Genomic DNA, 13,309 nt, shown 5'->3' on the forward strand with positions numbered 1-13,309 from the left:
CTGTGATGTGAATCGAGGCTGGCTGCCACTTGTGCCAAGCTTGAGACCCTTTGGTAGGCACCATGATGGAAACTGAGAAGAGCTGCTCCTTTTGCAGGCTTGTTGCTGCTTAGCTGACGCTATGTCCCAAGCCAAGACTGGCCATCACATGCCAGGTGTACAGCCACCTGATGGGTGTTACAATGGTCACCACTTGTGCCAAATTTAGTGCTACTTAGCAAGAGGTACAGAGCATGCTAAGGCCACCTGCTACTTGTCTGAGGTTTGTGGACTTTTGAGAGATTTCAGGAAAGTGCACAACATGAACCTAGGTAGGTCGCTTATATGGAAAAGGCACCAGAGGGGGTTTAGGCGGGGCACATGAATTGGGTGTGGCAGGGCCTCAGGGAATCACCAGGGTGATAGCCAGGTTAATGGACAGCACAGATTTGGTGCCTGCCTGGGTGGTACCAGCTGAGCAGGAGGAGGGCCAACAAGGAACATTTGTATATGTCAGCACCTCTGTACCTAGGGAGTTTCCCCTGCCCCTCCTGACCTTGTCCTGAAGCCAGTCAATTTAGTTTCCACCTGTATGTCCCTGGCACTTTTGGATCTAATGCCCACTGGACTGGAGTCTAGAGTAAGTGTGTTTGTGAGCAAATGAGTCTATGCTCGGGACCTTTAAGAGGAGCACCTATGTCTCCAGCAGCCCTGTCTCACTCCTGTGTAACCTCTGCTGGATTTTACAGCCAGATGCTAAGGGGACTCTTCTTCCCAGCACTGATGTCCTGAGCTGGGAAGCCTGGTGTGGGACTGAGAGCCCTCACTCCTCAGTGGGGACCTCCATAGCCGAGATACCCCTCAAGTTCTTTATCACCACCGTGCGTGTGGGACCAGTTCATTCCACATCTCCACCCCTCCTACCAGTCTGGATGTGGCTTCTTCTTTCTATCCTTAGTTATAGGACTTCTGTTCAGCTAGTCTTTAGGTGGTTCTGAATGATGGTTTTTCTATAATTGAGTTGTAATTTGATGGTGGTCATGGGAGGAGGTGAACGCAGCACTTACCAATGCCATCTGAGTCCCTCTATTCCTTACCTTCACTTTCATTCAGGAGATAACACTGAGCACCATGGAGAGAGGAGTCTGAGAGCAAGCAGCCTGGTAATCCCCTGGGCTAAGGATGCTTTGCCATTGGACTCTTGGGCCAAGGAAGGCACTAAAGTAGGTACTAAACTGGAAAAACAAACCAGACAGCTGTTTAGTGAGAAAAGCAGTAAACTGAGAGCCCGTGTGCTTATAGCCCTGCTCCTATCACTAAATGCCTAGGTAAACTTGAACAAGCCTTGTAACTTCTCAGAGCCATAAAGCTTCCACCTACTAAACAACGGGGTATTAGTGGATGGTTTTGAAGGTCTCTTCTAGCTCTAAAATTGAACGAAGTGAAAACAGCCTGAGAAGAGTTGAAAGTGATGGATGAATCTGGCGTGTGATGATGATGTAAAACCAGGATGATCATACCAGTTCAAAAGACTGTTATAACGACTAACCAGAGAACAGTGTGAAAAATACTTGTACATAGTGACAGGTAGCTGCTAACATTGTTATTGTGGTCGAGGCTCTAAACATGTGTCTTCTCTGCTGCGCCCCCTGCTGACTAAAGCGATGTCCCAGTGACCACACAAACACTAAGAACTCACCGAAGTTACGCAGGAATACACGTCTGTGTGTCACCCATTCTTATCCACCAAACAGTAGACAGCAGACAGCAGCAGGCATTCTTGTACTGCTTATTTCTCACAAAGTGATTTCCTGCGCATGTTTTCCCTGGATTTTCAAAATCAAACTTTGAGGCAGGTAAAGCAAGTTTAGTTTTCAACCCAGCTCTCAGGCCACTGGCTGCACCGTTCCCACGGAGGGCACTCCAGGGGGTGCCATCCACATAGGGTGCCCCGGAGAGACCTGCAGAGCAGCAATACTGCCCCCTTTCAGAATAGGAAATCGAGGCCCAGGGAGGTTAAATGAGTTGCCTAAGGTCACACAGCAGAGGAGAAAAAGATTCTGATTTCCAAGTCAGGTTATGACTTCAAGTATTTAGTGCTTTTCTCTACACCATGTGACCATGGCTACAATACATACATAAAGACTGTGAGAGGGTCAAATACTCAGTGCCATCCTCTCCATCCAATATTAGGCTTTGGGATATCTTGACCTCAGGATCCTATGAGATCATCGGAGGAGAAATTCCTCACTGTGCCGTGGTTTGATATGCTGTTCTTGGGGCATGATTTTGTGGAAAGGAAATGCCTACACATCCAAGCAAACCAGGCTGTGGAGACAGCAACCTAGCCTCCCCTCTGTAAGACTGGCTCACATGATTATTCAATAACCGGGACCCCTAAAAATCTATTGTATCTCCCACCTGCATTGTTATCTTATCCCAATCCGTGGTCTGTGCCAAAAGCCACATTTCAGTATTAAAGAAAGGCTCGGAGTTTGAGAAAAGTGACAGAAATATTTATTGAAGTGGTGCACTTGGACTCCATGCAAAATGAGAGTGACTTCCTCATAGCCACTAATCCCCAAACAAAATAACCATCAAGAAATATTAAAACACACATTTTATTAGTTTCATTTAATTTCCTAATTGCTCAAAGTCAGCTTACCCCATTTACTGCTGTGTGAAATGCTTAGAGGCAAGGCACACATTAAAGGGATTATTTCCATGTAATCCCTCCCTCCCAGAGGGTAGGAACTGATCACTTATGAATTCTGATTTACGCTCCGTAACAATATCAAATGGAGGAAATAGTTATTGTAAAATGATAGAGTCAGTAGTAGGCTAATACAGTAGGAGAGTGTAATTTAATAGCAGACAGAAAGTCCCTCATTTTCGGCAAAAGTTATGCAAGCCTTTTTCAGGAATAGTTATTAACCAAACTGAATTTAGCCTCCCTCTCTCCTGGCTGGACCCCTGTTAAGTGATAGAGGATGAGGAGGTGCAGCCTGTGAGGATTTTCATCAGATGGGGTCTGGGAGCAGGGGGGACCATTTTGCTGGGCCGTGGAGTTCCGGGCTAACTGCTCTGGGCACGAGGCTCTGACATCCTTCCTCCTGGGCAGGTGGAATTTGGGGGATGATGCAAATTATGCAGGAAAGGCAGATGAGGGAGGAGGGAGTTTTAGGTAAATGTCATCCAAGAAACGTGTGACAACCCGAACTTCTGCCTGTGTCTGTGGTGCAACCTAGCTGGCCTGAGACCATTAGACGCCAGGGGACTGGGGAGCCCATTACTGACAAGAAAAGGGCTTCTTCTGGTTCTGTCGCTGATATATCTCTCCCTGTCATGGTACCTATCACCCAGCTGCTGTTCTTGGGAGGAGGGGAGAGTTATAAGACCGGAGGAGCCCAGAGGGAAGGCCTTAGAGCAACTTCTGGCCCCACAGACGGTGCTGAAATGGGCCTGCATTTCCGGCCGATCCCCCCAATGTCCGTGTTCATTCTCTACCTCCAGAGCCAGCCTTCTCCGAAAAGGATACAGAACCAAACATTTTAAAGCCCCCATGGAGATTGGCACAGGGAATTTTATTAGATTGAAGGCAAAACAAGCTGATACCAGCAGGAAAGCAAAATGGCTGCTCCAGAGCCCAGCTGACCTCTTCTGCGTGGAAAATTCTCCATGTGATTACGGAGCTAATGAGTAATATTTAATGAAAACATTATGCCTTTGCATATATTTGTAAGCAGCACTTCTTCCATTTACATTTGCATAAAAATAAGCTGATATGTATAAATACGCGTCTTGGAAATCTGTGTGCTTTAAGGAAAAGACTCATCTGCTCTCTCTGGCTATTTCTGTACAAAGCCCCAACTTCTCAACGAGAGAACTGTGGCCTTCAGTCAATCATCTGGTTGACACCAGACATGTGAGCATTTGATGATGCGTGGATAGAGCAGCTGAACTCAAGGCAGGCTCACCCACATTTCACAGAATGTTTTGGCTTTATGCAAACAACCGTGTACAAAAAAAAAAAAAAAAAAACTGGACTAAACAATTGCTAAATAAATACATGTGAAAAAAAAGTTCGTCTCTCAATTTCAAGAATCCTTAAGCACTTGAGGATAAAGAGTCTAAACCAGGGTTGTTTCTGGGAGCTGCGTATATTTCCTTTTCTGTTCCGAATCTGAATCACAGTGCTGCTGAATATGAAAATGAAAAGCCTGTGACACCTCTTTCCCACTCTTTCTCTTCCCCCTGCAGGTGGAGCTGACAGGCAGCAGCGTCTTTGACTATGTCCACCCCGGGGACCACGTGGAGATGGCAGAGCAGCTGGGCATGAAGCTCCCACCTGGGCGGGGTCTCCTCTCGCAGGGTGCCACCGAGGACGGAGCCAGCTCAGCATCTTCCTCCTCCCAGTCAGAGACCCCTGAGCCAGGTGGGAATTGCAATCCCAACGTGTGGGTTGGTGGGCAGGACCTTTGCCAATGATTGCACACAAGTTGCCAGTGTGAAGAGACTATAAATAGGCTGAATGGTATTTAACAATTCCATGCAGCTTTCTGTCCCATGCAGTAATTAAATAAGGAAGAGATTTGAAAATAAGGAGACATTTTAATAAGTATAATCCAGAGATCTAATTTCAGTTGAACAATAGATGTAGAAGGCTCTCGTTCCTTTAGTTTCTCTGTCAAATTACTGGAGAAAAAAGATTCAAATTTGGAAAGCCCTCTTCCTTTCATTGTTATCATGGCTAAATGTAATGCATTTATTTATTATTCAGCAAAATCTATAGCAGAGACTTTTGAATATGAGCTTGCAGAAAATTAAAAGTATTAGGGACGTGCAGAAATCTCGATTTCTTTTTTTTTTTTTTTAAGCATCAGAAGGTACTTGAAAGATGTGAACAGATAAATTAAGGCTAAAAAGAAAACAGAAATGGCTACATTTTAAACTGCCTTTCTACCCTCAGTATTTAATTAGATCAATTGTATAGAGGAATGAACAGAGGTGACATTCCTCATTGGGATTCTTTCCAGGACTCTTATAGACTTTGCATTCAGAATGTTCCCATTTTCATTGTGTTGTACTGATGATAATTTAAGTATTAGGGGAAAATCCATTTATAAATTAAACAAAATGACTTGATATCCATCAGTCCCCTAGTTCATCAAGCTGTTCAAACACGGGGAAGATTGGCTGGTCGGCCTGGGTCTTCCGAGAGCGCTGGTAATTAGATCTGCGAAGGATTTATTCTTTGCTGATTGGGGCTTTAAATTAATTGAAGTTCCACATTTGTGGTTTTGTCCTTTTTGTACTTTTTTAGAGGAGATATTTCATATTCTTGTGTGGTGGAGTGCTTGGCCAAGCAGCACTGGTTTAAATGTTAATTTTTCTCATGAGAAGTTTAAGATTTTTAATGAATCAAGGCCCGATTTGAAGTGCAAAGTTTTATTTGCTTACTTAAGAAATTATTTTCGCACTCTAAAGATGCGTATACTTTACTTGATGTGTTGTTTTAAAACAGATTCATAACACAAAAAGTGTTGTATAGAAATAAAAATGGGGGGGTATCTAAAGATTACCATTAAAATAATTCTACATACTTCTAAGAAAATACTTTAATTTGACCTGCTTAGAAATAATCAGTGTGTTTGCTCAGACAGAAGAGGATAAACATATTTTCCCTTTTTGGAAATAATTTAATTCCATCCAGCATCAGTCCACTTCCTCATTTAAATTACCTGCAGCGTTTAGGGCATTATCTGTACCATGGGTGAGCATCCTTCTCCAGGGAGCTCCACCCACGAGGAAAGAGAGCAGTTAAGACTACTCTTTACCATTTACAAATAAAGATTTTGTTGCGTGGGGGAGGGGTGTCCTATAACATTGCTCACTGACCTTACTGAATAAATATGTCAGTGAGATCACCGGAACTTCTTTTTTAGTCATTAGGATGCTCTGGGCCTATGGAGAAGCAGCACATAGTTCTCTGTTCTTTCACGTGGACTTGGACTGGGGAGCCTGGGTTGCTCATGACTCTTTAACAGGGGTAAGAACTCACGTGTACAAACCTTTGTATGAACTAAGGCCTTAGAAGAGTGGACTCTCTTTCCCTGAATCACGAACTCCCAGGGTAAGCAGGATTCTCAACAATCCTTTAATCTGGCCTGCAACCTATACAGTCATCCCCTGACAGCAAAACCACCAGATAACCTTCCAGTCTCTGCTGGAACTTGCTCCTGACGGGAAACTACGCAACATACAAGTCTTCCCGCTCCACTGGGGAGGGGCTTTAGTAGAAAGTTAGCCCTGATACGGAGCCCAAACCTACTTCGCTGTAACTTCTCCCCTCTGATCTAAAGTCTGTCCTCTGGGACCACGGTTCTGATGTACTCCTTCCTCCCCATCATCATAGCCTCTCAAATCTATGAAGGCAGGTACACCAAATGCTCCCTTCCTCTCCAGGTCTCACAGCCCTGATTCCACAACCATTACTCAGTGGCGTGTTCCCAAGACTCCCGCCATCCTAGCTACCCTCCCCTGGCTGCGTTTCAGTTTGCTGGTGACCCTCGAAAAATAGGGTTGTAAGAACCGTGCAACCCTCGAGATGTATTTGGACGAGTACACAGCGGAGGGACCGTTGCCTTTCTCCGTGCGGGCTGCTGTCCTTCTGCTAATGCGACCTCACGGTGAGGGGAAAAAAAAACCCATAGCCTGCAAACCAGTTCTGCGAGGATATCCTAAGCTAGAGTCCAAATCAGACTGGTTTAAGGTTGACTGTAAGAGCTCGGATGAACCGGTGCCTTCTCCAAAGCCCCTGGATACCGAGGACAAGGCGAGGCACACGGCGAGAACTCGGGCCTCCCCGAGGATCTCTTCGTGCTGGATTTGAGAATACGACATGCCTTTCAAGTTCCGCTGTCACCTAACATTGAAGCGGGATGGAAAATTTCCTTGGGTTTTCTTTCCCCTGCCTCCCCAGCCTTCCTCGAGCCAAGCTAACTAGTCTAATTGAAAACTTCACCTTCTAAGCACATTGTTTAAAAACCTGGGCTCATTAGCGACAGTCGCATGAGAAGGGTTTCTCCGCCTTGATGGAGAGTCTCTCTCCTGCCGTCACAGAATGTTAATCGTACTTCGCTTTAAAAGTCTGCAGTGTGGCTTATTTTCAATCTTTGGCTTGAAAAGGCGATTAGATTGACTGCTCAAACATGGGGAAGCCGGGCGGGGTGCTACCTTTAACTGAGTATCTCCACGAATGCAGATCATTGCTCCAAGGGACCGACTTTAAAAGTTTGTGTCAGACGCTACCCCCCAAAGCTGCTTATGTTTCTTAAAAGCCGAAAGAGTTTTAACAGGATTTCCTAATTCCTCATAACAGGACGGAACAGTTTTTAAGACTGTTGTTCATTGCTTCATAATCTTTTAAACTCTGGTAAAACACAGATTCTTTCTTAAATAGTAGTATAATTTGGTTGGAAAGGGATATCAATACGGGGTGATTATGAAAATGAAGGGGCTGGTAGGTAGGAAATTTTTCAGAAGCTCTGACGTGTTCAGTGTAGCATTACTAAATGACTGAAATCTAAATAACGTTTGGCATTATAATAAAAAGAAATAAGTGACTAACCCAGCCTAAGAGGCATGCTACTGTGCCATCATAGGAATTCTGTTCCTTTGAACTGCCAGTCCTTTGATTGTCTTGTCTCGAACCAGTCTCACGATAATGAGAGAGAGAAAAATCTGTTGACTGGACAGCAAATCCAAATAATATTTTACATGTATACACATTTATTAATAGTTTGGTGATACGGTATTCCTTTTAGGGAACCCTTAAGGAAGGTATAAGAAAAAAAAGAGGCTGGCCTTATTTTAAAAGTTATGATGCTCTGCCCTGGTGTGGCTCATTTGATCGAGTGTCGTCCCATGCACCAGGAGGTCACAGGTTCAATTCCCAGAGAGGACATGTACCCATGTTGTGGGCTTGATCCCCAGTAGGTGTCATGCAGAAGGCAGCCAATAGATGTTTTTCTCTCTCTCTTCCTCCCTCTCTCTTTCTCTCTAAAATTAATTAAAACATTTTTTAAAGGTTATGACGTTCTAGTGTGCCTATGTAGGGGCTGACCCTAACGTTTTGGAAGAGAGGAGCACAGAACCTCTGGAACATGGTGTATGGAGGGATCATTTCTTTTTGTAGATCTTTTTGTAGATCTCTTTTCATTACTCTTAATGGTTCTGTGATCTTGGGATTATGAATGCTATCCTCTTGAAAATTTCCATGCTGCATCTTTTAAATGCTTAATAAACAGCAAAGCAGCTCTTTTAAGAAATCCTAGAGGAACTTTGAAAATCTCCCTATTTTGAAAACAAAGGGTAATATTCCTTAGATTCGGTCATAAAATTGGTGTGTTTTCCTTCCCTCCTCCTTCTTACTAAAACAGGTTGATTTTTCTCCAATTATAAAAATAATTCATGCTCATTGTAAAAAATTCAGAGGATGCAGAAAAGAAAAAGCAAGCAACATGATCTTACTCTCAAATAACCACTGTTCATTTGTATATATGTCTGTCCTTCCAGACTTGTTTATCCCTATATCCATGTATAGTTATGTGGTGGGATTTCTTTGTTTGCTTAAATAAGATCATAGCATACGTGTTTCTGGTAGCCTGCTTTGCACTTAACCTCACAGCCAACTCTCCCTGTCATGTTTCTCCCTTTAACATACAATTTCCTTTCTGTCTCCAGTGGTTTGCTTCCCACTGGCCAACAATCAGCTCCCAGCTGTAGGACCACTGTCAGGGGTAACGTACCCAGGTCCTGCTTTGGAGGGAATTCAGCCAGGACAAGAGGTTCTTGCAGCTCATTGAATGGGTGCAAGCTCAGAGGGAGAAATCAATACTGCACCAGGATTTAGACAATTTAGCAAAATGTATGAGACAATACTTTGGGCAAAGAATAACTCCAGCAGCACTGTTCATCATTTGTTGTCTAAAAACAGAGGTCCTGGTGTTTTGTCTAAAGTTTCAGGCAGATCTAGCCTGTTTAGGGGTGGGCTGGGAGGATAATCAGTGTAGTGGTATGATCTTTATGCTATTACGCCTCGTTAATGTCCTGGATATTTTAAAGGCAAGCAAAATGGAAGCGGTTGAGTACTTGCCTGGATGGAAATGATCTGCATTTTCTACATATGCCTCTGTGCTATGGTCAATTTGATCAGCCCCTGATTCTACAGGAGCTCAATTCTTCCGAAATCACGGGACAATTTCCACAAGTGATATACTTAGAGGAACAAATGCATGTAAAAAATTATCTGAGGTTCAAATCAATATTTTGTTTCAAAAACTGCTTAGGTATGAGATACTCTTGTCCCTTTATGGGTCAATTATCTACCATGTAATGTAGGGTTGTTGGGGGTAGAGCGTTTATTATTATTATTATTATTATTATTATTATTATTATTGGTTCAAGTTTCCTATCAATGAACTGAATTTAGAAGTCAGGCAAGGGAAACCGTCTTACTAACCCACCCACCCCCCCGTCCCCAGACAATGTGACTGTATCCACAGCGCTTCTCGCTGTACTGCAGATGTCAGACAGAAGCTGTAATGGATTTAATATTAGTGCTGGCCAAGGTGTTGAGGGAGCTGTTAATAATGTCACTCCAGTTATTGATCTGAAGCCTTTCAAAATCAAAGAAAAGTGAGAGATCCCCTGCTGGGGAAAGGCACACAGTGGCTGGTTTTTATTGCCATGTCTACATGTGGAGAGGTAACTTTCTGGAATTATGTTATCACCATTCATCTCTGCGAGATTTTGGGAGTCGTTATATGGTAAGATGATATCAGGGAGACTGCTCTGCATGCTCATGCTAAAAGATCAGGCCAGATTCTTTTAGGTACAAACAGTGTGGTAACTACGACATCCAAGTGGTCCAGTGATAGGGGGGTGATTAGCACTTGATTTATTCTCGATGTCAACACTGGACCCCCTGGACGTGTAGAATGCAAACTGTGTAGTCACCAGTGCGAGCTGTCCTTTACTCTGCCTTTTTAAAGCTCCGATTCAAGCCCTAATAGTGACACACTTGGTATGGAAATGAATTTGGTTCTTACAATTAGTGTACCTCTTCAGGACACGGGTGATTCTGCCGTCTGAATGGCAGTTTGTATGCGATGAAATGCCTGCTTTCCGCAGTCCCCAACAAATAAATAAAATTAAAATGTATAATTTATGTTGAATGTTTATCAAACTGTAAACACACATTGAATTCTTTTCCATATTTATATAAAATCAGCAAAGATCAATCCATCAGATAAGCTCCCACGGTTGTCTCTCCTAGACTGAATAGAAAATGCCTCTCTGACTGTGGCTGTAGCAATGGTCCAGATAAGGTCCCCGTGGGCTCACACCGGCCCACCTCCTGTGAGTCCCCGCGTGCACACAGATGTGTCACATCTAATAGTCAGAAAGCAGCCTGGCAAAAACTAATATTTCATAACCCAAAAAGATCATCATTTAGGCATAAACTCAGTTTTTAGCCAAAGTTTACACAAATTATTTATTTTCTTAGCTATGTCATTGTTATTTTGAAATGAAATAGAAATGATCTTTTACCACTCCTAAATGAGGATGAAATCTATGTTCCAAAAATACGCCAGTACTCTTCTAGGGACAGCCTTGCCAAATTCACAAGGCTGCTTTGGCCTCAAAAGAGCTACCTTGATGCAGTACCATTTTTTCCTACGGAAAGTAGGCTATTCTTAAATGTCACCTTCATCCCCAGCTAAGCTAAACAAGATTACCCAGAACTGCCCCTGGAAGAAATAAACACTTTCCTGTGTGCTCTGCTCGTGGGCAAGGCCTAGGCACACTTGTCACTTCTTATGTGCACACTCATACTGTGTGTGCTTGTCTGTGTCCAGTGAGAACATTTACAGGGAACCTTGTGCTTCTAGGATCTTGCCTGAGGGAGCTCAAGAAAGGTAAGGCAAAGTCTCCTCTTCCCAGGAGGCTCTGCGGGCCCAGTAGCTGAGCTCTGCCCTTCCAGGCCAGCTCCCAGAACGCACAGTGCACCACAAAGGCATCCTTTGGGGCTCAGCACCCTGACCCAAGAAAATCTGTGTTGGTGGCTCACGTAGCTACAGAAAGGAGGCCTCCCTTTTGTTCCCAGAGAAGATGTTGGATCTCAGCACAATTCTGCATGGCAGTCTGAAACATTTTTCTTCCAAAATTAGAACACAGTGGTTGCGACTCACAAAAGTGCAGCTTTTGTATAAATTAATGTAGTGGTATTTACAAGGTAGCAAATGGTTTGTACAATAATAGAAGCACGATCCTCTCATCAGAATACACAATAGGGTCACTCAGTTTATATGTAACAATTTTCTCCTAATCCTTCTATTGAAGATTTAGAAAATTGATTTTTAAACCAATTATTTTTAACAGTTGCTTTATATAGCTTTGCAGGTCATAATTTTGACTTTCCTTTACCTATGGTAATAAGGGGTACATTTTCGGGGTTTCTAAAATGAAACTCAAGAGAAATTGTTAATGAATGACCTGTTCTTTCCCATTGGATAATTAAAAATTGTAGATTCTATTTCTATAACTCTTGCCTTGAACAAAGCACGCATTATTTGCTTTTAATACATACCACTGCACAGAAATTTCATCCCTGTCCAAATTATACCATTCCGAATTCTTCTTCTGCACTAAACAGCAGACTTACTAGGGATCAGTTACCTGGCATTGACTGAGCTTTGCAGGGTGCACAGATCAGAAGAGGCAGAACTGGCTGGAAACCATTTCCACCCCTAGTGAGCAATTTACTCATGATTGCTTGGGGAAAATACTGGAAATAGTGCTTCTGTGTAAAGTTTGCAACTTCCAGTCGTCAGCTCTTTGCCGAGCGGCTCTTCCTGAGAGTAGCTTTCAAAGCAAAGCTCGCTCAGGCCACTGTGGTCATGATTGGCATTCATCTCCAGCTCGAAGTATGCAGAGCACAGAAACCACTAATCACAAGCGTCAGTTCACACCCTCTGAGGCAGGTCAGTGTATTATCCTTATTTTACAGTTGAGGGGAAAGGGGCAGGGAGAGGATTCTAAGTGGCCTGCCCCAAACACAGGTTAGTTTATTAGCCAAGATTAGATTAAAAGATACAAAATTAGAGATAGCGTAGGTTGGAAGCCTAGGAACTAGATGGAGAAAGGAGAGAGGGCCTTGGTAGGAATCAAACCAGAGGCGTTTTCTCCAAGGGGCTTCTCAAGTCCAGAAAGAAATCCAACTAACTCCATATGCACATTTTTCATTGGGCTAAACCATCTTTTTTTTTTTTTTCTAAACATAGTCTCTCACTTAGGACTAAAATTATCTAATCCATTCCTCTGCCTTCATTACTCCATTGAAATTCCAATAGCATCTGAATTAACTTCAGGCAGACTTCAGCCCTGGGTCCCTTGGTTGACAGGTGCGTGCCACCTCCACCAGGAGCCCTGCCACGATGGTCTCTGTGCGTTTGCTCTCCGCTCTGCCTTGGCGGTGCTGGGCCAGCCTCTCCGAAGTTTCTCCAGGCTCTTGCTTTCAGAACCAGTCCCCCAAGGCAGGCGTGAGATGGAGAAAGAGCAGGAAGAGCGATGGGGTCCTTCAGGAGGTGTCGCCTCCTGGAGGCATCAGCTCATGAAACACAATCGTGGTTTCTTGAGACCCTTGGGAAACGTCACCCAACTTCGGTTAGTTGACAGAGTAGCCTGAGAGAGGGAAGAACCTGTCTCTTTCTCTAGGTGTTATTAACCAAAGTGAATTCTCTTTGAAAATCCAGGCTCACCTGGTAATTGGGATTGTCTAGATGATTCAGGAAGTGTTGAGGACATGTCTACCGTCTGTCAGGAGCACAGAGGAAACAGACGACGCTCCCTGCCTTCCAGGAGCTACCATCATGGGAGGGAGATGGAACAGTCATACAATGCAGAAGGGTGACAACAGTCAGGGTGCCACAGTGCACGGGAAGGATGGGATTGTATTCCAACCGCTGCTCTCGGCAGCCTTGCCAGACTTTCTCCGGTTTGGAACTGCAGCCCCAAAATTAACAGCCCAGGAGCGTGGCTTCTTTGGGAGCAGGTTGCCTGGACATAGTCAGACACCCAGAACCACAGCTGTCAGGGACCTAGATGCACATTGTCAAGGGCTTCTGGCTTTGTTTGTTTGTTTAATTAGCCTAAAAAAAAAAAATGCCTACTGCATGATAGGTTCTCAGAACCTATTACTTCTGACTATCGATCTCTCTGGCTCTGGAGGAGGGTGCCGAATGGGAGGCGGCCGAAACGGCCCTTT

The 13,309-nt window shown here is 43.9% G+C and overlaps 1 protein-coding gene across 5 annotated transcripts in view; it reads left to right on the forward strand.

The window, feature by feature from the left end:
* The window catches only part of NPAS3 (neuronal PAS domain protein 3), an 872,889-nt gene that overhangs the window by 741,979 nt on the left and 117,601 nt on the right, over positions 1-13,309 (forward strand). For all 5 annotated transcript variants that reach the window (XM_036265119.1, XM_036265112.1, XM_036265127.1 and 2 more), the window contains one exon: positions 4,240-4,414. In XM_036265119.1, the coding sequence (XP_036121012.1) occupies positions 4,240-4,414 (175 nt within the window). The remainder of the gene's footprint in view (positions 1-4,239; positions 4,415-13,309) is intronic.

The sequence above is a fragment of the Molossus molossus genome, unplaced genomic scaffold (assembly GCF_014108415.1).
Source record: "Molossus molossus isolate mMolMol1 unplaced genomic scaffold, mMolMol1.p scaffold_m16_p_1, whole genome shotgun sequence".
NCBI lineage: Eukaryota > Metazoa > Chordata > Mammalia > Chiroptera > Molossidae > Molossus > Molossus molossus.